Below are 25,214 nucleotides of genomic sequence, written 5' to 3'. Positions count from 1 at the left end.
AAAAATAGAAAGATTTTTTACGCTGAAAAAAATATTTCTGGATCTTCCATTATTTAAAGCAAATTTGAACTACATTTGTACTATATAAAACTGCTGAGAAGAGCCTACATAAAAAGCTCAGAGCATCCTCTCAGCGAGCTCTGGTCTTCCTCGTAAAAATCATCTATAATCCATAAAATCTATATATTTAGAAAAGCTCTGAGCATTCTCTCAGCCTGCTCCGAGCTTCCTCATAAAAATTCATCTATAATCCATTAAAAATAAAAACAAAAAGCTCAGAGCATCCTCCCAGCCTGCTCAGAGCTTCTTCATTAAAATTCATTTACAATCCACAAAAGCTATATATATAAAGCTCAGGGCATCCTCTCAGCCTGCTAAGAGCTTCCTCGTAAAAATTCATCTATAATCCATAAAATCTATACCAAGGATCTGGAAATTTTTGCACCTAATTTCGGTTATTTTGGGATAACTTTGTTCTAATGAAAAATTAATTTAATTTTAATTTAATTTTAAATCAGAATTGACAATTGCCTAAGCTGAGAAAAATAATTAAATAATGCACAGTTTTTATGAACTTTTAATTTCTTTAAAATATTAGTTCTGAACTTGTGATCAATAGAAAATTTAATTAAAAACACAGGTAAAGACAGTAAGCGATCATTAGCCAATATTTCCCCGCTGGCATTACTATAGTTATAGGAGGGCCCTCAGGATTATAACACTTTACTGGAGTGGCAGTTTTATTACAGGAAAAGGATAACAAACAAAAAATAAGTTCAAAATGGCGATTTAGACAATGTAAGAAACTCGATCTCAACGATATGACATTGAATGACCGAAATTATTTCTGTAAAAAAATAAAATTTGTCCTAAATCCCAATATTTCATTTAGGACAAAATACTTTCAGTTTAGGTCAAGACTGGCATATATGACCGTTTCCGGACCCTTGAATTTTCTATACATAAGAAGCATAGAGCATCCTCTCAACTTGCCCCAAGCTTCCTAGTAAAAATTCATCCATAAAAGCTATATACTTACAACATTGTTCTGATTCATCTGATGAGTCACCACAGTCATTGTTCCCATTACAAACAAGATCATCATGGATACAGTCGCCATTCTTACAGAGGAATGTTCCATTCTCACACTTGTTTGGTTCGAATGTCGGACAATTCTCCTCGTCCTCACGGTTTGAACAATCAGGGTAGCCATTACAACGCAGTTTCTTGTCAATGCATGTGTTGTCTCCACAATCAAATACATCAGTTGTGTTACACTTATTATACGCTGAAATAAATGTGTATTCATTAAAATTTGTTGTGTACTTCATCTTTTATCAAAATATTGTCTCCACAGTCATTGTCATGGACACAGAATTTGTTTCTACCAAAATGTCTAAACAGGTTAATCTATAATTTTTCAACAACTAAAAAAAACCCAGTATACATGAAAAAGTTGAGTCTTATAACCTTTTTTTTTTTACAGTTATAGGGAAATAACCTTCATTGTTTCATGTCTGTCATATTTTGTATTTAGTTAATTGATTTTTAATTTATCAGGCCACTGATTGCTTGTTTTATATTATTTCACATTTTGGTATGTTTAAGGATGTACTTAGGTGAGGTTTTGGAATTTGTGTCAAATGTTCGGACTCCTTGGTGTTTTTCCATACAATACAATGTAAAATATTTTGCCCAATAACACCCATTTATTTTTTCATATAAGACTTAATAGCTCATGAAAGGTCATTTACCAAAATTTTAGAAGATTTTTAATTTTCTTTCTTTTGTTTTGAGACCTAATAATACCAATGCAAATATTAGGTAAAAGTCCGAGTCAGCCTTTTCCCGCCATTTTTTAAATCTCAAATATCTCGAAAAGGAGGTCCATGACCTATCAATATTGTTAGCTTATTCTTATCCTTAATTGATGCTCTAACAGCTTATAATATTAATTTTAACTTCTGAATTTATTAATTTTCACCTAACCTCACCTAAGTACATCTTTAAGGACTTATATAGCTGACTATACTATATATACTGCAGAGGTTTGGTTCATTGTTGCACAGTAACTTATAGTTACTTACATCCATGTGATTTCCACTATGGTGGAAAGTTGTCTCATTGGCAATCACAAACCTTCTTATTTTCATATCAACAAATCTGATTGGATAAAAACTACTTACGACAAGATGCTGGTTCATCACTACTGTCTCCGCAGTCATCGTCATGGTCACAGAAAAATATATCCCTTATACAATTGTTGTTGTTACAGCGGAATTCCTTAGCTTCACAAGAAACAGAGGCTGAAATTTAAAAAAAAACAGAATTGATATGAAACTTAACATAATAAAACACACTTGTTTACCATAATGTGGATTGAAAATTAGAACAGAAAATTTATCAGGAGTTCTCTGAAAATCTTATGACTACCAAACATGCTTCTAAAAATCAAATGTAAATGGAACATATATCAGAGACATTATTTATAATACAAGAATTGAGAACTCCATCTAATGGCCATCTATTTTTTTTTAAATAGCATGAATAAGGCTTTCTCAAATAAAAAACCAACTTTATCACCAATATATTCTTTCTTATTTTCCTCAGATAAACTTTCTGGTTTAAAAGTTTGAAAAAGTTACCATTAAATGTTTAAATCAAAATTTAAATAATTAATTAAATTTTTTTATTAATTATTCAGAAAAAATGATTTTTATCTGTATTTATATTTATTTCAATGTAAAAGGTCTGAGGCTGATATTTCATTAAAAGGTCTATAAAATTTCAAATTTTTAGAAAGTAGAAATATATGAATATAATCAAGTCTTTATTCAAGCCTTTAAGATGTCATGAAATACAAACCAAAGAAAAGCAAAGAATGTGTATTTTTCTACACTTCAAGACTATTTACCAACTGAAGTGGTTCATCTGGAAAAGGTGGAATATACAGAATGTAACAGGTAATAGGGGAGCTAACTCATATTTTAGAGTTACACATTAAGGGAGATAACTGTACTTTCCACTTTAACATTTAGCTCTGTCATCCATTGTATAGGAAAGCTAACTGATATTTCAGATTAACCCACATAAATTCTCTACATTGCCAGCAGGATAAAAGAAAAACCATTAAGGGAGATAACTTTAGTGTCAAGTCAACTTACAACAATTAGCTTTGTCATAAATTGTATAAGAAAGGTAACTCATGTTTTAGATTAACCCACACAATTCTCTACATTGCCAGCAGGATAGAAGAAAAACCATCAAGGGAGATAACTCTAGTGTCAAGTCAACTTACAACAATTAGCTTTGTCATAAATTGTATAAGAAAGGTAACTCATGTTTTAGATTAACCCACACAATTCTCTACATTGCCAGCAGGATAGAAGAAAAACCATTAAGGGAGATAACTCTACTTTCCAATAAACTTACAACAATTTGCTTTCTCATCCTCGCCGTCTGGACAGTCAGAGTCTCCATCACACGTCCATGATCGAGATATACAACGACCATTGTGGCATCTGAATTCATCTGTTTTACATGTTCTGTTTGGTGTAACTGAAAAAGAAATGATTAATATTTTCATTTTTCAACCTCACACCGGAAAAATGACTGGTAGACAACATCATTTTCAATATGAACAGAACATCACATAGGGATGTTAGATTGAAGAAACATGTTTCATTAGTTAGGTAATGTATATCTTATAATTAATGCATGCATTAATTAATTAACGTGAATCCTTGATCTATGGCAAAAATGTAATCTAATTAATGCGAGTGCATACGTTTTATGCAGGAAATTGACTACTGAAATAATGAATGCAAGTTTTATTATAATGAAGTATAATTTTTCGCCTTTATAGTAACATTGAAATAATTTCTGAATTTACAGTACTAAGATAAGACCACATTTTCAATTAATCTATTAGTGCAAAATCTGAAAAAAAGAAGTTTTTAAACTGAAAAAAAATCACAAAAAGTGAAATTAATATACATGACATTACAAGTGCTTTGACAGAACTGCATGAAGAGTTTTCTACTTATCTAAATCTTAAGTTTGAGGGAGTCAAAGCATTACCCAATTAGATCTTAAAAGACTTTCTTGGATTCCTTCCATGTTTGCATAAGGACTATAACATTTAAATAGCTTGGGATGGTCAAATGCATTTTATTCTTATCCAACACAATGTTTGTATAAATAGTGATTGTGAGTTATGATGATCAGGGGGGTTTTATAACAACCTGGACTACACATAACGGTCTTGCATAAAATAGGAAAAATGAACAACAAAGAGAAGATAACTCACGACATCCATTAGTTTCATCACTTTTATCTGGACAATCTGGATGTCCGTCACATTCCCAAGATTTAGGTAGGCATGTTCCGTCTTTACAGGCAAAGAATTCACGACCACAGGTTACATCTGAAATAAGAGATAAATTAAAAAATTCTTTTTAAGCACTACAAGGATTTATCTCCCCTTAAATGTTTAAGTTGAAAAATTGATTCTAAAAAAATTATTTGGTTTTTGTTTAAAAATTTTGGACTAATAAAGCAACAAATTACTTATTTTTCTTTATACATGTACTAATAAATAGTCTTACATATAAATTGTAAATTTGTCTCAAAATTTGCAGATTTAGGCCAAGACCTATTATGAACTGATTTTGTACAATCCCAGATGGCAGTTTACAGTGAATCTACCTAAATAACTATAAAGATCACTTAAACAAGGGAGATAACTTACTACAATCTTTCTCATCTGAGTTATCCCCACAATCATTGTCTGTGTCACACATCCAACTATTTGGTATACAACTGCCGCTGTCACAACGGAATTTACCAGCAGGACAATCTACAATATAAAAAATTCAATTTACTACTGTACATGTAAATTCAGAAATTATTGCGTGCATTTATTATTGCGATTTTGTCATTTTAGACATAAATGCAATTTTAATTTTTACTGTTTAGAGAAAAATCTTGTTTAATCCATATAAAATATTTCAAAATACAAGTTTAAATTATTGCGTTTACATCTCTGTCGCATTTTTTGCAATAATAAAAGCCTCGCATTAGTTTCTGAGTTTACAGTATTCATTTCTTAGTTCTAACAGGCTGCTTCATTGCTAGAAGTCACAACTGGTAACACATGCTGTTGCAACACATGTCCCTGCAAATGGTAGCCAAAAAAATTTGTTGACAGTTCCAAAGGTAGCTCAATTCAGGTCTCTTCAAGTTCATTTCGGTTTTATAGTCGGACTATCCAAAGGATATTGCAGACTAACTTCTACCTATTGTACATTTACAGTTCTGTTGACCGTTTTGCTTTCCCCTTGCATCAAGTATGGTATGATGTATCTGGCGGTTCCAAGATCGATAGTGCTGTTGTTACTGCTTCTGAAGATGGCATTATTAGTGGCAATGTGTGTGGTGTTGTCCAGTGTAACTTGGGATCATCTTGGTTAAATCCCTCGTTGTAGTCAATCCGGCCTCGTATTTGAGCATTAAAAGCAATGTAGCGGTAACTAATTTTGTAAGAACAAGACCCAATACAAAAGTTTTAATTCAAAATGGTGAAAAATATGTTAAGTAGGGTATATATATTGAATATCATACTGTAATAAATCATATTTACCTAAAATATTTTGAGCTTATCTTCCCATTTCTAATATATACACCTAGTTTTGCATTAAAAAAAACAGTTTTTATCAAACCATTATACATATGCACTTTTACCTTTACTAAGACAGCTTTCCCCCATCAAACCATTATGTATACATACTTTTACTTTTACTAAGACATTTTTCCTTCGTTAAACCATTATGTATACATACTTTTACTTTTACTAAGACATTTTTCCTTCGTTAAACCATTATGTATACATACTTTTACTTTTACTAAGACATTTTTCCTTCGTTAAACCATTATGTACATACTTTCACTGTAACTAGGCCAGTTATTCCCTATAAAACCTTTAAGTATACCTACCTTCACTTGCAGGACAGTTTTTCTCGTCATTGCTGTCCCAACAGTCAATAGTACCGTCACAGATCCAACTATGTAATATACACTGAGATGTTGTATTACATGGTACCACAGTCTCCTTTGTGTCACCGAATGAATCAATGTCACATGTTAAATCTGAAATCAAAGAAATAAACATAGAAATATGATTGATTGATTATTGGTGTTTAAGGTGGTAGACCTTTGTTCATGGAGACAACTCTTTAAATCAGTTATGTGTTTGTTAAAGTCAAGTTTCATCAATGTTTTTTAATCATTTACCTGAAACAGATTGGAAATAATCTATGTAACCTAGAAGCTTAGAATATATTTATGAAAATGGTTGACACAAACGTACTGATGATTTTAAGAGTTATTTCCCTTAACCTAGGTCTACCTCCTTAATATACACCAAATTCAAAAATCAACCAATCAAAATACTGGATTTGCTATTTCAATCGCCAATTTTGTACTCCAAATACTGAGTAAAGTTATATGACAGAAAGGCATGAAATAATGACTAAATCAGGGTGGCCAGTTTTGATTGGTGGGAGGTAGAGTGTTAGGAGAAAACCATTAACCATAAGCAGGAAAAAACATACAAATAAGATGTTTAGATACTTATTTGTTTTTTTACAGTCAAGTTTTCTCTTTGTTTTCAGTCAGTAAGAATATAAATTGTGTATAAAATAGCTGTTTGCATGTGTCAAAAATAATCAATGTGTCACATGCATGTAAAATCAAATACTGTCTTGAAGACCAAATTTTCTTTTAAGTGATCATATCTAAGGGAGATAATTTTTTTTTTTTTTTTTGCATTCCATACATTTATCTAAGATGGCACATAATTTAGCAAACGAGATAAATGAGCAAATGAAAGGAAAATAAATATTGAATGTGTCCATGGGATACAGATGATGCCACCATTTGCATATAACGTTATATAACTTTATAAAGGGGTATAACTCAGAAAGGTAAAAGAAATGCCACCCAAATTAGAACTTGATCTTTGTTTTATGGTATAGGTTTATGTATAAGTTTTATAACATTTGGTTGAGGCAAACTTAAGTTAAATAACGAAAAAGAAACATTCAGCAATTTTTTTCAGTTGTAAAGGGGCATAACTCTAGAACAGTAAAACTGACACCCCCAAGTTGATCTGTATTTTGTGTTAATAAGCATTGTGTATAAGTTTCATAAAATTTGATTGAGGCAAACTAAAGTAAGAGTAAAGTTAAAGAACAAAAACCAATTTTGGAACGTATGGATGGACAAAGGGAACACTTTTAAATACCCCCTCTGATAAAGGAAGATAAACTTACTACAATTAATTTCATCTGAGTGATCGCTGCAATCTTTATCTCTGTCGCAGACAAATGACTTTTGAATACACGCTCTATCGTTGCACATGAACTCTGTCTCGGTGTCACATGTACAGTTGTACTCGTCAGAATAATCACCACATTCATTGATACCATTGCATCTAAGCTTGAGTCCCAAACATTTGTCATTGTCACATTTGAATGTTCCTGGTGGACATTGCATTTTTCCTGGGATCATAAAAATCAAAATGATAACTCAATATATCAGTAGAGGATTGTAAAGGCAGTTTCATCAATACTTTTAAGCATTTATTTGAAACAAAAGTTTTATACAGTAAATTAAGAAATTACTGATGAAATTTGCAAGGTGAACGCATTGTTGGATGATTTTATTCTAAAATTCATATTTATCATGAGAAATGTAAAATAAATAAAAATTTGCCAATCAAAAAGGGGGGACATACACCCTCTACATCCCCTCACCCTTTGACACCCACTGAGCACACCAATTATTTAGAAAAACCTTTACAGAGAAAAATATAGATGAACTTACTGCAGACAGTTGGAAATTCATCACTACCATCTAAACAATTGGTAACATTGTCACATAGCGCACTCTTGGGTATACACTTTTGTTTGTCGTGGCACACAAAATCTGTCTTTGAACATCTGGCGTCTTTAGATACACAAGTCTTCCCATCAGGCAACTTAACATGTTTATCATCATTACAGGTACAGTGTGCTTGTCCATTTTCTTTCACATGACATAGATCAGAACATCCAAAAGCATTCTCATAACATGGATTTTGTGAACCTGTAAGAAACAAATGATTTAGCTCTTCAAAGTTTAAATAAAATTATTGATTTACAAATATTTTGGCCTTGAGCATTAATCAAAAAAGACATTAATTATTGAAATGTACATCTGGTGCAGTAAAATTAGTACTGTCAATGTGATAGTTTTTGGAATGCAAATTTTAGCAAGTTAGTACGAAGAACTCCTATAATTAACTAGTAAGTGATTCTTGTTAATTCAGGTAAATTAATAAAAGATATTTGGAGGGGAAAATTTAATAATCCAATTAAAGAAACATATGTCAACGAAAATCCAAGATTTCCACAATAGGCACCCACGAAAAAATAAAGGAGTCTTTTGTTTCAGCTTTTAAGTCTTATTTGTAATTGAGTTACTATGGATTCATTATTATTCATTATTATTTGTGGTCAACTATTTTTTAATATTAATCAAATCCTTTCAACAGAAAATATAAAGAAAATGCCCAAATCAGTGAAATTACTGCTGACAACCAATGTTCATGGGGGCAACAAACATTAAAGATCTTTGGATTTCACCGTTTTTTACTTACAAACTTCGGCATCTTTAGCATAGACGGCAAGTCCCATAGGCTGTCTGTCTAGCTTGTCTCGAAGCACAGAATGAATGTTCCCATCATATTTATTGACTCTGGCAACAGCACGCAACATCCAGTCAGTCCAATATATAAAGTCTCCATAGATGGTCAGACCAAATGAATGCTGGGGGAGTGTGGTAATTATAACCTGTAATAAACAAATACATGTATATTCAGACTTTTCTTAAACTGAGTTTTACTGTGGGTATTGCTGTGTGTTTGTTTTTTCTTCATTGGCTAGAGGTTAACGGGGAGGGTTGAGATCTCACTCAACATGTTTAACCCACACGTTTACTAGCCTGTCCTAGGTCAGGAGCCTCTGGCCTTGCTAGTCTTGTATGATTTTTTTGATTTTTTTTCATTTATATCTTTCAGGGTTTACTATGACATTCATTATCACTGAACTTGTACACAATTTTATTTTAGGGACCAGCTGAGGCCCAACTCTCACTGTGTTTAAGACCCATTGGTAGCCTTCAGCTGTTACATGCTATTTGTTTGGGTTGTTGTGACTTTGACATACTCCCCATTTCCATTCTCAATTTTACATAAGCCTCAAAAAATATTAGGTTCTCAGTTTGCATCAAATTAAAAACACTTCAAACCATGCAGTGTGAAATGAAATGAGGCCCCTATTAAGTTTTAGGGAATGCTTTGAATGAATACCTCTAAGACTGACATTCATTTCAACATACAATAAATAAGCAATTGCAGAATTATCAAGGCAATGTTACAGCATATAGTCCTAGGTATAAAATGATGTGGAATGAGTGACAATTAGATATCTCTCCATACAAGTCACAATTTGTAAAAGTAAACCATTAAAAGAAATTTGGATGTCATCTCTGTGACAGTGAGGCTCATCTAGCTTTAAAATTCATTGTGTATACATGTAAAACCTTGTCTATAACATTTCATGTGTAAATGCACATTTCTAAATGACCGCCTTTTAACTGACCTCACGATTTTTTCCATCAAAATCAGATCTCTCAATTTTATCTAATCTTGCATCAGACCAGTACAGGCGCTGTGCTTTGTGGTCTATGGCCAAACCGTTTGGTGTTCGGATATCCTCTGTTATTATTGATACCACATCCCAACCATCCATTGTTGACCTTTGTATTCTTGGCGACAAGTCATTCCAATTTGTCCAAAACATCCTTCTGTAATACATTCAATGTTAAAATACAATACTACTAAAAGAAAAAGGTTTAGTGACACAACTGCTTACTGAAAATGAAGACACACAAATCTGGATTTATCTTTCAAACTAGTGATTTCTTAATCTTCAAAAATACAACAGTTATTTTGGTTACATTTTAGACAACTGTTTGCAAACTTTGAAGGGCACAGCACCAAATCTGACTTAATGGTGAATATGATGGCATAACTGATTACATATTAAAAGCAACTAACATTTCCCATGCAAAAAATAAGGCTGCTTTTAACCCATTTTTATTCATATTTAAATTCTTTTCTTATAATCAAGTCAAAATCCTTTAATTCATTTCCAACTAATTTCTCAAAATTGTTTTACCATTTTCTTTGACAAGTTTACCTGAGATTCTATTTATTTATTTGGATAAAGCTTCTTGTTTACTAATGTTTCATCTTTAAATGTTAATTTTTAAGAATGTAATAAGTGATTTAAACTGTAATATTTTATAATTTGCAGGGTACAACATTACAGAGCCATTATAAAACATACCTTGTGCATTCGTCCAATACAATGGCCCTGGGGTGATCACTAGCTCCTAGTTGTACAACAGGCTGTACAGGGCCTGCCTTGGTTCCGTTGCTAATTAATGGTACACGACAAATAGATGAGTTTGTGTAACTTGTGTAGTACAAGTATGGGTTAACTTCATCATGCATGTATGCCAATCCTTCAGCCGAACCGACGGCTAAAGTACACAAAAGAATAGTATGTCAAACTATCAATAAAGTATGATCAAATTTATAAAAAAAAAAAAAAAAAAAAAAAAAAAAAAAAAATACACAAAAGAATAGTATGTGACATATTTTTACCCCCAAAAGAATCAAGTGGTTTGCTGAACAAATCTTTTATCAAATTCCTTAACTAAAAAGAGTAATTATTTTATTGTACAGTAGAATTCGGTGATATTTATAGGAGATCAATATTCATGAATTCCAAGGTCAAAGGTAAGGCTTGAATTCAAATGTTCTACAAAGTGAAATCTTTCTACCGGCTTGCAGATTTCAGACAAACAATGAAAATCAAATATCCATGAAAATTCCTTTGTTCTTAATCCTTTAAAACTTGATCTCAACAAAACTAAATGAATCCACTTTAACCTGTATATTACAGTACTTACAGTCATTTCTAGAGTCAATTTTGTGCCATCATAAACAACATGTTTAAGAATTTTTGCTTGTCATGTTTTGGAATTTTTGTCAGATTTTCGAAATCCTCTGGTTTTATCCATTTGAATGCCTTAAAAAAATTTGCCCATGGACCCCCATTTTTCTTTTTATCAATCTTTTACATGTATAATTATAAGCCATTTGTAAAAGTCTTAAAAAATCTTATTTATTTTTTAATAGTTTTTGAGAACTTTAACTGGTAAATGATAAAGCTAGGAAAAATCAAGAGAGAACATTTTGCCGCCAAAATTTCAATTGCTAATATCTCGAAAACAAGCACATTGACCCCTATATTTGTTTTGCTTTTTTGATTCCTCAATTAATCCTCTATCAATATATACTAGTGTTATGAAAAGCTATTTATTTTGAAACTGAGCAGCAATTTGACTTCCTTAATAGCTCTATGCTTAAATTGCCAAAGAACAGTCACTTGTTGTATAAAGCATACACCTGTCTTTAGTACTTACAATCAATATTTAGTCAATTTTGTGCTATCAAAATCAACATGTTGAACATCTCCAAACTCAATACCACTTATGAAACATTTGTTTTTAGTATGAAAAATAATTTTGTCTTTAATACTTACAATCGATTACAACAGTAAATTCTGTGCCATTAAAATGAACGTATTGAACATCTTCAAAATTAATACCACTTACGAAACATTTGGGTGTTGTATAAAACATTATTTTGTTCGCAATACTTACAATCGATTACAACAGTAAATTCTGTGCCATTAAAATGAACATATTGAACATCTTCAAAATTAATACCACTTACGAAACATTTGGGTGTTGTATAAAACATAATTTTGTTTGCAATACTTACAATCGACTACAACAGTAAATTCTGTGCCATTAAAATAAACGTATTGAATATCTCCACGCTGAATATCGCTGAAGAATAGACGTTTGTTGACCACATCAACAGTCATGCCAATAACATTTTTCATATGATTTTCGTTTTCAATCTTCCACAGTGGTCTCTGAATACCACCATCCATGTGTGTACTCTCAATAGATGTCACTTTAGAATACAGCAAAAAGGCATCATGATCTACAAAAATAATCATGCATAAATAATAGCAAGTGATTTTTATGTTAACAAGAATGTGTCCCTAGTACACGAATGCCCCACTCACACTATCATTTTCTATGATAAGTAGACCGTCAAATTGGGGTAAAAACTCTAATTTGGCATTAAAATTAGAAAGATCATATCATTGGGAACATGTGTACTAAGTTTCAAAAAGTTTGGACTTAACTTCATTAAAAACTACCTTGACCAAACACTTTAACCTGAAGCAGGACGAACTGAGGAAGAACAGACGAACAAACAGACGGACGAACAGACGAAAGAACAGACGGACAAATGAACAGACCCACAGACCAGAAAACATAATGCTCCTATACCTTGTAGGTGGGGCATAAGAACCACTAAAAGGGTGTTTTTATACAACCTTATAGTTGTTAACTTTTGTGTTATTGGGTCTCTAGTGAAGAGCTGTCTCATTGGCAATCCTACCACATCATTTTTATATAGACTACCCATTACAGTCTTGCACTATTGTTTTTTATTTTCAAATAAATAAATTTGGTGTATTTACTGTTTTCTGATTGGTTAAAATTATTAGTTTTATTTTCAATGTTGTCAATTTTGATGGCGACACGACCACTCTGACGTTGTGTATTCATACGCCAACATGTGTGTACATTGTTATTGTTAATATAAATAATATAAAACGTTCTTTAAGCCTTATTTTTGATACAAATTAATTCATAATGAATGGCAATAATTTATTTTGATTTTATTGAACCATAAAACTCATTTTTGACTCTTCACATTTTACATAATCCGCTTCACAGATTATTCAATGTGAAGAGTCAAAAATTAGTTTTATGGTTCAATAAATTCAAAATAGATAATAGCCATTCATTAAATGTTCTATATCAAAACTGGACGTACAGCAAGAAATGCTCACTTACTGATACTCTCCACATATAAAGTTATGACAAAGTCTATGCTTTGCATAGAGAAAGCATGGAAATATATAATTCAAAATTGGTGAAAATAGTACACAATTAATTATTTCAACAGAGGAAATAGATTCTAGAGTTCATTTATTGCATACTAAATATTTTTTTCTTTCATATTGTTTTGTATACTTAAAGGTCTGTATGACAATCCATGTTTTATCAATAGGTAATACATATTAGACCCGTTCACACACTGACATTTATATTGATTTAAACTAGATCTGTTCACTTTAGATCAACTTAAGTCAAATTTGAATGCTTTGATTCTATCTTAAAATAGTCTAACGTAAACACCAAAAGATGTAGTTTACGGTACTTTGAATCAATCTATGGTCAACAGATCAACTTTAAATGTGAAAGCAGATAGAGTTAGAAATGTTATTACTTGTCAGGGGCGGATCCAGCCATTTAAAAAAAAGGTGTGTGGGGGGGGGGGGGGGGGTCCCAACCTAGGATAAAGGGGGTTTCCAGCTATATGTCTTCATTTAATGCATTGATCGGCCCCAAAAAAAAGGGGGTTCCGACCCCCAGAACAGCCCCCCTGGATCCGCCAATGCTTGTAACAGCATTTTCCTGTATATTGTTAACATACTTTGTCTCTGGTGGATATTTGTATCATTGTCTCATCAAACCACATCATAAATTAATAATGCATTTGCAATGTGCAATGGAAGATAATCAATTCATATTGGTTATTTCTTATTTCTTTATTTATTTCTTATTTACAAGAAGAAGAAAAATCTATTTAAAAAACTGGAGAATGTGTCCATGGGACACAGATGATGGGCCTCCCCCCCCCTTTCCCTGGGGGCATAAAAGGGGCAGTAATTATGACCTAATCCAAATCTGAACTTGATCTGTGTTTTGTGGTAATAAGTGTTGTGTATAAGTTTCGTAACATTTTGATATGGCAAACTAAAGTTAGATAACCAAAACCAATTTTGGGCATTCATAGGCAAAGATGTACAGACCAACAATGGTAACACTTAATGATATTTTTGGTATTTGAAAAAAATAAATATATATATGTGAACATTTCTTACCTTCACAAGTTCCATCTTTTGCCAGTTTGCTATAAGAACAGGCACATGATGGCATACTCCCACCAATATATATGTGAACATTTCTTACCTTCACAAGTTCCATCTTTTGCCAGTTTGCTATAAGAACAGGCACATGATGGCATACTCCCACCAGTATAGAAACACAGCTGTTGGCAACTTCCATTCAGACCACCACCACAAGGATTTGACTCTACAAAATTAAAAAAACACAAGGTGATGTTTCTATATTGAAAAACTACGAAATCATTCAAGCATGATATATAGGTCAAAATAAAAAAAAGTTCCAGATCAGTACTTTACAATGTAGTCCTTATAAGCACGGACTGCAAACTTCTATTTAAATCACTACCACAAGTATTTGATTCTACAAAGTTCAAAAAAGGAAGATGTATCTATATGATGCCTAGATGCCTTTATATTGAAAATTCACTTAAGCATGCCATGTAGGTCAAAATAAAAAAAACGTTCTAGATCAGTATATGACAATCTAGTAAGATAGAAAGCGCTTATAGGCACCAAAAGGCAAAGATTACATTCACTAACTATTGGAAACTGAAAGTTAACATTTAATTCCATTTAAAACTTTTACTAAGATTTGATCATATTATTTCTACAGGCCTTGGTGGCCGAGTGGTCATAGTAGTCGAACTACTGTACCATTAGCCAGTCAAGCTAAGGTTGCAAGTTCAAATCTGATTCATGACTCCAACCTTAATTGACTAAGACAGTCAGTTTTCCTACTGAAACATACTGGCTTCTTCCACGATGAAAACTGACCGCTATGAAATTCACAATAGTGTTGAAAGTGAAGTTTAACACTAATCAATCAATATAATTTTTAAAGTCGTTTTATCATGCTATTTAAGGGTGTACTCACCTGAAGGTCCCTGTAGACTTTTGTCAAATGCCTTAATGTCTGTGATCTGTAGTCCCAAGTTCTCTCGCAGTATTTGTACATCACTTCCATCATGCTTGTCAGCAAATTTAATTGTACTATTTTTGTTCACTCTATAAAAAAACAATTATTTATTAAGAGAGTAAATCATTGCGAAAATCTAATTTTTACTTTATGTCAGTCAAAAATTAAAATAACACTTTTTTCAAAATAGAGAAAAATAGAATATTTGTCTCTTCTGACGGATTTGAAAAGCACTCACACATCAGCATCAATCTGCTGACCAAATATGAAACCTTTCTATTGAGTCATTCTCAAAATAGATCTGATGTTAATATCAAATATGCCTATATATGTTTGACTATATATTTATAATTCTTAGACAGTACGTAGGATTCATTTATTTTTCATGGGTATTAATTTTCATTGATTGAGGTAAACTTGTATTTTTGTGGATATTTCAAATGGTGGTTTTTGGAAAATATAAAAAAGAAGATGTGGTATGATTGCCAATGAGACAACTATCCACAAGACCAAAATGACACAGACATTAACAACTATAGGTCACCGTACAGCCTTCAACAATGAGCAAAGCAAAGCCCATACCGCATAAATGGTGGTTTTTGGAAAAGTCTGCATTCATGACTGTAGAAAATTTGAAATTTGTTGTACATTTAAGTTTGTGTTCCAAAGTACCCACGATATCCATGTAAATTGGTATCCAAAGAATGTTAATGAATCCACAGTATCCCATCATTAATGGTTGTACTTTGTAAATACAGCTGTTTCTCAAGCTACGCCCCTTTTGGGGAGATATATAATATTCCTAGATATTTTTTTTTTAGGTTCCCAGATACAATCTCTATGTTTCTCAAGCTACGCCCCTTTTGGGGAGATATATAATATTCCTAGATAATTTTTTTAGGTTCCGAGATACATTCTCTATGTTTCTCAAGCTACGCCCCTTTTGGGGAGATATATAATATTCCTAGATAATTTTTTTAGGTTCCGAGATACAATCTCTATGTTTGTCAAGCTATGCCCCTTTTGGGGAGATATATATTATTCCTAGATATTTTTTTTAGGTTCCGAGATACAATCTCTATGTTTCTCAAGCTACGCCCCTTATGGGGAGACATGTTATATTCCTAGATATTTTTTTTAGGTACTGAGATACAATCTCTATGTTTCTCAAGCTACGCCCCTTATGGGGAGATATATAATATTCCTAGATATTTTTTTTAGGTTCCGAGATACAATCTCTATGTTTCTCAAGCTACGCCCCTTTTGGGGAGATATATATTATTCCTAGATAATTTTTTTAGGTTCCGAGATACAATCTCTATGTTTCTCAAGCTACGCCCCTTATGGGGAGATATGTTATATTTCTAGATAATTTTTTTAGGTACTGAGATACAATCTCTATGTTTCTCAAGCTACGCCCCTTATGGGGAGATATGTTATATTCCTAGATATTTTTTTTAGGTACTGAGATACAATCTTTATGTTTCTCAAGCTACGCCCCTTATGGGGAGATATATAATATTCCTAGATATTTTTTTAAGGTTCTGAGATACAATCTCTATATTTCATCTCAAAGAGAGATAACTTAATAAGAATGTAACCAGTATAAATGCACATGGTAGGCTGTGAAATTCTGAGAAAGACCTAAAGTGAAGTGAGGGGTAGTGCAGAATTTTAGTATAAGTTTAAACTCTTAGAAGTTCTGGTCATATAAATGTTGAAAATATGCAGCACAGACCTATGTTTTGACCTTTGAACAAAATCAAAGAGCTGAAGAGCTCTGAGGGAAAAGACGGCCATTGTTTCAATTTTTAGGGGGGTATCTTTTGATAGTCTACATACAAAGAATGAGCAAAAGAACAGCTAGAACATATAGAAAGGCTGACAATAATGAAACTAATTCTTGTTTATTGTTATTTCATTTCCTTAGTCAAGAATTCATCATAGAGACAATTTGGACCAATGAGATCTGCACCTTCTAAATCAAAACATTTGATTAAAGTTGGGAGTCTAAAATTCAATTGATTTGAACTACTACAATATATTTTAGAATTTTAATTATGTACAACTGAACGGCAGGCTAAGACCATTCTCAATTTTTTGTGACAGTATTCTCAAGAAAGTGAGGACTGAAAAATCTATTCAGTTTTAATTTTCCATTGATAAAGTTCCCAGTTACAACTCTCATCACAGGGATACATGTACTTATAAAATCAAATATGATTGATATAAGCTGTGTGAAGTTTGTTTCCAGATCCCACATTTTGATATATCTGTAAAATTCATGAATAAATAGCTTTAAACTACAAAAAGCAATATTTAAAAAAGAAATGAGAAAAAAAAAATGACCACTACAATAATTATGTTGGTACGCAAAATTATTTTTAATTGATGACTACTTATCATATATATAATTAATGTGACATTTTTAGTGTTCAGATACATTAACTTTGATTTTAGTGTATAATTACTCATCAATTGAGGTGTTCCTGAATTGGAGGATTCTAAAATCAGAACTTTACAGAAACAATGAAAACTGCCGTTTCTCTCCCCAATCTCATGTATCCCCATTGACATTGTTTACCGTGAAAGTCAGACCTGCCAACTTTTGAAAATCTCCATGGGGGATTTAGCGCGCGACCAGATTTTTAAGGGTTACAATTTTAGCGACTTTTGTGTGTGCATTGTTTTTTACTCCTAAAATAGTATAAGTTCTCTTCTTTTTTCTTTTGGTATACTAATGATGAGCTTGTAGGCCTTCATTTCTTTTATTTGCATGATTGTTGTACTATTAAATTATAAGATTGACAAAATAACTGAAAAATATAGAAAAATGGCATTAAAAATAAAGTATTTAAGGTAGAGACCCCCCCTCCCCCTTTCCCCCTTTCCCCCTCCAAAGACTACATGTCCTAAAGTTAGAAGGATGAAGACAGATTTTGATTTAGTCTTAATATGGTCTTATCAGTATCAATGAGAAAATGGATAAAATTTGAGTTATCTTTCTTTGTATTCAGAGGTGCTCTTACCGGCGGAGGCTTATACAGTAACACAGTAAAGAAGATTACAAAATGGCGTCAATTTTAAATCAACAGACACACGACGTCTGGTTTCAAAAATTAAACGGATTTCAAGATAAACGATGTTTTCTTGAGAGTTCATTACAGTTCTCATCTTTCAATTAATTATGATTTTATTGTGGAACTACGGCAAATGTTGCAAATTGTGCTTGTATGATAAATTGATTAAAATTGAAAGGCTGTTTGACCCTCGCGGTTTGACCAAATTTGTGTATACAAATTAATTTTGAGGACTGTTACGACCCATTAGGTAATCTGATTACATACAACCACTAATTATGACACCTGCTGTGACTGTTGATTAGCATAGGGTCGTTAACTTGTCATATTAATATGTCCCCAGGTAAAATTATAGATTTTTAAAAATTGATCAGAAAAACTTCAAAATCGTTTTTTCGGGTATATTTGATGAAAATCGGGATTTTGACCAGTTTTACGATCCCGATATCGGGATTCGGGTTGAGGGATAAAAATCGGGATGATACCGCGAAAATCGGGATAGTTGGCAGGTCTGGAAAGTTGACCTACAAATTATCTGATTATAGCCTCAGATTAAAGCATTGCATGTTGGTGTGTGAATCATCTACACTACAGCAAACATCATTAGGTTTACCTTTAACAAATACGGATTTTAAATTAGTATTCAAATACTGTGAATGATTTTTATAATGAATAAAGGATATCCCTGTGTAGTGTGGCATTCCAACAATGACGTCCCTAGGTTAGATATATTTAGAATATTTGGTAATACTGATTTTTCCGGACTGTAAAAGAAACGTATATAGTGTAAGGGAAAGCTCAATATGCGATAATTTCACGAGAAACAGAAGGGAAATGTGTAAACAATGTATTTAAAGTCAATCTGTTCTCCTTGTCATCAATTTCAGTATGACATTTTGAGGGGGTTTCCAAACTATCAAAACAAAATGATTGAAGTGAGGGAATGATACTCTGGCCAACCCCATTAGGGAATTGACGGCTTGAAGCCGTCTTTCCCCAAAAATAGTGCATATCAACTTTCCATTCTAGAATATAATTTTTAACGAAACTTCATCGTTATAGTTTTATAGTGGTATAGTTTTAGCTGTAAAGGGAGAAAGAGAAATTGCATTGTCTTTATTTACAGAAATGCAACCTACAGTACTTACAGTTGAGCCCAATAAATATGCTCCTGATACACAGTTAATCCAACACAAGAGTCAACTTTCGGCAAACTTGAATTATCCAGTTTGACATCATTGATATTGTATCTGATGATTCTTGTACTGACAGCATCCCACCAATACAGACAATTATCATGGTAGTCTATCGTTAAATGTTTAGGTTCCATTTCTGATGTAATCACCAACTCCTTTTGCTGCGAGCCATCCATTCGACCTTGCTTAATTGAATATTTCTGATCAGCATAATTTATCCAGTATATATACCTGAAATTGTTAATAACTTTTTTAATAATAATAAATAACCCATTCAAAAAATTTTGTGGAGTTTATGTTAAAACTTCTTGAAGTATTGAAAAAATTTGTCAAATGGTGTAAAACAGTGTAAAGTTAACAACAAATGTGTATTTTGTGTATAACTGTTCAGTTAAGCCTTTTTCAATTTTTTTTTTAATGTTTGTTTTTGTGTTGTACACCACTGTTCCAGGTTAGGGAGACAGTTTGACACTAGCAAATATTTACAACCCAGACACATTCTGTATGTACCTGACCCAAGTCAGGAGCCTGTGATTTAGTGGTTGTCGTTTGTTGCTGTTTATCATATATGTTTTTCCCTTCAAGTGTTGTACATAAATCAGGGCATTAGTCATTTGTTTTTGTTTTTTTGCAGTGTGTTACATTTGACATCTTGGTGCCTATTATAGCTTGCCTTGTAGTATGGGTTATGTTCATTGTTGAAAGCTATGTGGTGACCTATATTTTTTAACTTCTACATCATTTTGTTTTCTACTGGGGAGTTGGTCTATCAGCAATTACACCACATCTTATTCTTATATAAACTCTATGTTTCTTTTTTCGTTGATCATGTAACGTTGGATTGCTGTCAAACTGACATCATGTAATAAAAAACATTTCAATACAGATTTATATGACTTACCCATTCACAGGATCAATGACAATCTCCTTTGGATTTTCTCTCTCTCCGTGAACAATGACATAACGTAAATTACTGTCTAATTTGACCACTTCTATAACATCATGACCTTCATCGACCCAGTACACATTACCTGTAACAGAAAACATATTATTTATGGTCCATTGTACTGATAAAACACAAACTCACAAGAATGTGTCTATAGTACACAGATGCCCCATCCACACTATCATTTTCTATTATCAGTGGACCGTGAAAATGGGGTAAAGTCTCTAATTTGGCATTAAAATTACTAAGATCATATCATAGTGAACATTGTACAAAGTTTCAAGTTGATTGGACTTCCACTTCATCAAAAACTACCTTGACCAAAAACTTTAACCTGAAGCGGGACAGATGGACAAACGAACGAACAGACAGATGGACAGACAGACAGATGGACGGACGGACAAACTAAGCAAAGACCAGAAAACATAATGCCCATTAATGGGGCATAATAATGGGGGCATAAAAAAAAAATCAAAGTATTTCATTAAACAGGTTTCTTTGAATACTGAGACTTTAAATAACAACAACTAGAAGTTAAAAATAAACTGTTTTAATAAGTGTTTCCTGAGGAAACTATAGGGTCTGTGGATCTGGATTCAAAAAAGAAGATGAATTCAATTTGAACTTTTTTAATGTTTGAAAGATTTAATATCAGGTTTATGGTTACGTTTCATGAACTGTACTGCAAGTACACAAAAGTTTATACCTGCAGATTTTGTTTATCATGATTAACAGTCACAGACAGATACACTTGTTAGTCAATTAAACAACATTTTCTAAAATGTTTTGTAGATGTCTTTGGGTTTATAGTCAATCAAATGCCACATCTTTACACTTTCAACAAGAATGTGTCCAAAGTACCCTAATGCCCCATTTGCACTGTCATGTTCTATGTTCAATGGACCGTGTAATTTCAGGTCAAATCTCTAATTTGGCATTTAAATTAGAAACATAATTTTACAGGAAACAGGTATACCTAGTTTCAAGTTGAATGGACTTCAACTTCATCAAAAAGACCTTGACCAAAAACTTAAACCTGAAGCCTAGGTGAGGCATAAAAATACATTACAGCTAATTTCCTAATGCATGTAAAGCAAAATTTTGGTTGGCTTGCTTGCTTTGTTTGTATAATTGTTTATACAAGCTTTGTAAATAAGATTGACATCTTTAAACAATATATATAGGCATAGTTTAACCTGTATATATAATATTTGAATTTAATTGGGTGTTATCCTAATGATTGTACAATATAAAAACAAAACAAGCAAGCTAACTAAAGTCTTGCTCTACATGCTTCAGGAAATAAGCTGTAAACCATGGAGGCTTTCTGCACATACAAATAATTGTAAATTTTACCTGCAATCCAATCGACAGCAATATCAACAATAGAACCCATGTCATCGTCAACAATTGTTTTACGCTCCATTAAGTCACGTTTGATACGAGATATCGATTGTGTCTTACTGTCCATCCAGTATATATGGTCACCGTCTGCAAGAAAAAAATGAAAAAATATTTTATCATGAAATAAATTTAAATAAAATTGCTGTCAACAATTTCTTTATACCTGTTGGTAAAAGTCATACTTTGTTCATTTTGTATATAAAAGTCACCTTGCTAAACACGTGCTGAGTTAAGTTTGGTTGTGTTACCAGAATGATTTCAATTTTAAATTTGTGTAGCTAAAAAATGCAAAACTCATAAGTGTTGCTTAAAAATGATCTCAAGAAAACAGGCACTTGACCAAAATGCTAATCATTTCTGCAATTTTTCTGTAAAAAAAAATCTGGTAAATCCCCATGTATCATCAAAATTGAAGGAATGATGTTTTTAGGCAAAATGTTGATATTTTCAAACTGGAAATTTTTTAACAATCAAAGCAATATTTTGAAACGCTTGGCATAATATTGAAGAAACACTCTGCAAGGTGTCATGTTTAAAGGCAATGCAGTTTTACCCAATAATTAATAATAAGTAACAAAACTATTTCAGAAAGAATTGGTCAATGACTTTTTTGTTACAGTCAATTGCATTGAGTGTGTAGGTAAAGGTAATATCTTTGGTTAGCTTGCTTGCTAGCTGAACCTTGAAGTGATTATCAGGTTAGGTATACTACCCTCCTTTCAAAGAAGCTTAGTCCTACAGACAGATACATTGGTTATCTGTTGGACTAGTCTACTCTTAAAGAAGGGTTGTTTACCTAACCTAATAATGACTTCACGGTTCAGCTAGCAAGCATGCTAACCTAAGATATTACCTTCACCTACATACTCAATGCAATCAGCTGTAAGTTTATATTTTACAATGTATTTGCCTATGTGACTTACCAGCATGGAAGTCAATAGCTTTCGCCATAGATATTTTAGAAATGAGTGGTAATGCCTCCGCTGTCTCTTCATCATTGAACTGTATACCATGTATCTCTGTTTCTGTGGCATACATCAGGAAAGACTCAATTCCTGAAAAACAATGAAAATTTTGAAGCATAGAAAAAGGAAAGACTTAATTCCTAAAAATAAACAAATAGTTCTGAATCTTACATAAGGAAATACTCAATTCCTGAAACAGAAGCAATTAAGAATGTTTTATGCTTATATATTTATAAATATGAGATTAATTGTTGTGATATATCAGAATAATTTAATTTTGGATGTAAGGCGTTTTCTGATTGGCTGACGTTATTTTGTTATCAGCCCATAGACATAATTTAGTCATGTGACCATGACGTCATCAACATTTTTTCATGGTTTTCTGCGGTTTAAAATGGAATTAAGAATTAAATTATAAGAAATGAAATTTTCTGTCCATTCGAAAAAACATAAAAAATGAGGTGCACACTGTCAAATAACCAGCTACACGCATTATTCAGTGTGCACCAAATTTTTTATGTTATTTCTTCATAACAGAAAAAATATTACAGTCATTCCTTAAATGTAAGCTTATATTATTGCAACATTCACCCAGAGGCAAAATTCCCTTAATGAAAACCTTGCTATAATTGCTGTATTTACTATACTCTATATTTTCTTAATTAGAAGGGAGTTACTTCCCTTACCTGTACAGTTTGTGCCATTGATCAGTCTGAATCTTGATTAAAAGTGAGTTGCTTCCCTTACCTGTACAATATGTGTCATTGATCAGTCTGAATCTTAATTAGAAAAAAGTTGCTTCCCTTACTTTTACAGTTTGTGCAATTGATCAGTCTGAATCTTAATTAGAAGTGAGTTGCTTCCCTTACCTGTACAGTTTGTGCCATTGATCAGTCTGAATCCAGCAGTACATTTACAAACATGGCTGCCAGGTCCTATTGGTAAACACAGTTGTGAACAGCCTCCATTATTATTTGTACAATTGTTTATTCCATCTAGAAAACAAATACATCAACATTTTTTAATTAAGAAGTGAGCCTCATTCTATCTTTAGAGAAAAATTAAACTTCTCAATGATCAAAATTAGTGTTTGTCAAACTGCAATATATCCAATGAAATATAACGTGTGGTTCAAATTTTTAGAAATTTTTATATTTTCATCAAAGGTCCAAAATGAATATTTTGTCAAAATTTTATAAAAATTAAACATGACAAATTTTATTAGGCAGAAGTATGTTTCAAATCTACAAAAGTTTAATTTGGTACCAATTATTTAGTTTCGCCTTAAAATCTTTTGAATTTTTTTCCAATTTGGCAATTTACTTATAAATGTATTTGCTTTTGGTATGTAGCTGGAAATTGTCTCTGAATGACCTTAGATCTGTCTCTCAATAACCTTCTAACATAAAGCAACAATCACTTTTCAATTATGGTGTCAATTTTTCAGTTTTTAAAACTTGTGTGAATTTAATTCATAGTGGACAAATTTGCATACAAGTGTAAATAAGTCTATTTCCCCACCCCCAATAATTTACCTTTTCTCATATCCATGTCATACACCTGCATTGCTTCTATTTCCGGAGTTTTGTCTCGTAACAATAGATAATTGTCCCCTGTTGTTGTAATGGATATAATTTCATCATCGTTTGCAACATATAATCTTCCGTCTGCTGTCAAGGTCAAGGCTAATGGTTTGGTTATTTTGGTGTTATTTATCACACGACATGCCATGCCATCTGTATCACAAGTCATGATAGAGTTGTTACCCCTGTTTACCCAATAGAGTCGTTTTGTCTTTACGTCTAACTTTAAACCTGCAAATATTTAAATTACAATTATATTTTAAAGTCTGATATGATTTTTCAAATACATTCTTTGTACCTAGAAAATTTATTTTATTTGAACATGTTGAAAGAAAGTTCAACATAAAGTTGTTGAAACCACTATCTATCTGTTTCGCTTGTTCTAATAGATTTGCACCTTCAAAAGAGCTTAACCCTGACACTTTCTGAATTTGTCATCAGAATCCAACTTAACTTAAGCTTTAACTTGACTCTCCTGGCCTGAAGATTTAAAATTTTATCCTGAAAACTGAATAAACTATTTATAAATATAAACTTACTTGCTGGCATTTGGAGGTTGTTTATGATAGTTGTAACATCACTACCATCCATCTTGGATCTATAAATAGCATGGTTTGTTTTATTTCCAACATCTGACCAGAACATTAATCTGAAATGAAGAGGAAAAACAAATAAACAAAAATTTGTAAGGCTGTGTCTTGCCTATGATTGCTGCGGTCAGCGTAGAACTAAGGTAATTTAAACACAGGGTAAACAAGAATGTGTCCATAGTACACGGATGCCCCACTCGCACTATCATTTTCTATGTTCAGTGGACAGTAAAATTGGGGTCAAAACTTTAATTTGGAATCAAAATTAGAAAAATCATATCATAGGGAACATGTGTACTAAGT

At 32.3% G+C, this 25,214-nt stretch overlaps 2 protein-coding genes across 2 annotated transcripts in view; one reads left to right on the top strand and one right to left on the bottom strand.

Moving 5' to 3' along the window:
* The window catches only part of LOC139502640 (epidermal growth factor receptor-like), a 346,005-nt gene that overhangs the window by 179,367 nt on the left and 141,424 nt on the right, over positions 1–25,214 (top strand). The window lies entirely within an intron of this gene.
* Positions 1–25,214, bottom strand: part of LOC139502638 (prolow-density lipoprotein receptor-related protein 1-like) — a 73,048-nt gene that overhangs the window by 38,664 nt on the left and 9,170 nt on the right. The window contains exons 9-29 of the mRNA XM_071292166.1: positions 24,861–24,970; positions 24,274–24,552; positions 23,608–23,733; positions 22,697–22,828; positions 21,726–21,860; positions 20,325–20,454; positions 19,376–19,654; positions 15,106–15,236; positions 14,296–14,418; positions 11,957–12,184; positions 10,452–10,647; positions 9,702–9,906; positions 8,699–8,891; positions 7,885–8,145; positions 7,332–7,559; positions 5,995–6,147; positions 4,751–4,858; positions 4,310–4,426; positions 3,433–3,558; positions 2,187–2,306; positions 1,040–1,288 (exon numbers count right to left, since the gene is read on the bottom strand). Coding sequence (XP_071148267.1) covers positions 1,040–1,288; positions 2,187–2,306; positions 3,433–3,558; positions 4,310–4,426; positions 4,751–4,858; positions 5,995–6,147; positions 7,332–7,559; positions 7,885–8,145; positions 8,699–8,891; positions 9,702–9,906; positions 10,452–10,647; positions 11,957–12,184; positions 14,296–14,418; positions 15,106–15,236; positions 19,376–19,654; positions 20,325–20,454; positions 21,726–21,860; positions 22,697–22,828; positions 23,608–23,733; positions 24,274–24,552; positions 24,861–24,970 — 3,629 coding nt within the window. The remainder of the gene's footprint in view (positions 1–1,039; positions 1,289–2,186; positions 2,307–3,432; positions 3,559–4,309; positions 4,427–4,750; positions 4,859–5,994; positions 6,148–7,331; positions 7,560–7,884; positions 8,146–8,698; positions 8,892–9,701; positions 9,907–10,451; positions 10,648–11,956; positions 12,185–14,295; positions 14,419–15,105; positions 15,237–19,375; positions 19,655–20,324; positions 20,455–21,725; positions 21,861–22,696; positions 22,829–23,607; positions 23,734–24,273; positions 24,553–24,860; positions 24,971–25,214) is intronic.

The sequence above is a fragment of the Mytilus edulis genome, chromosome 14 (assembly GCF_963676685.1).
Source record: "Mytilus edulis chromosome 14, xbMytEdul2.2, whole genome shotgun sequence".
Taxonomy (NCBI): Eukaryota; Metazoa; Mollusca; class Bivalvia; order Mytilida; family Mytilidae; genus Mytilus; species Mytilus edulis.
The sequence above is the reverse complement of the archived record's forward strand: the minus strand, read 5'-3'. Positions and strand labels throughout refer to the sequence as shown.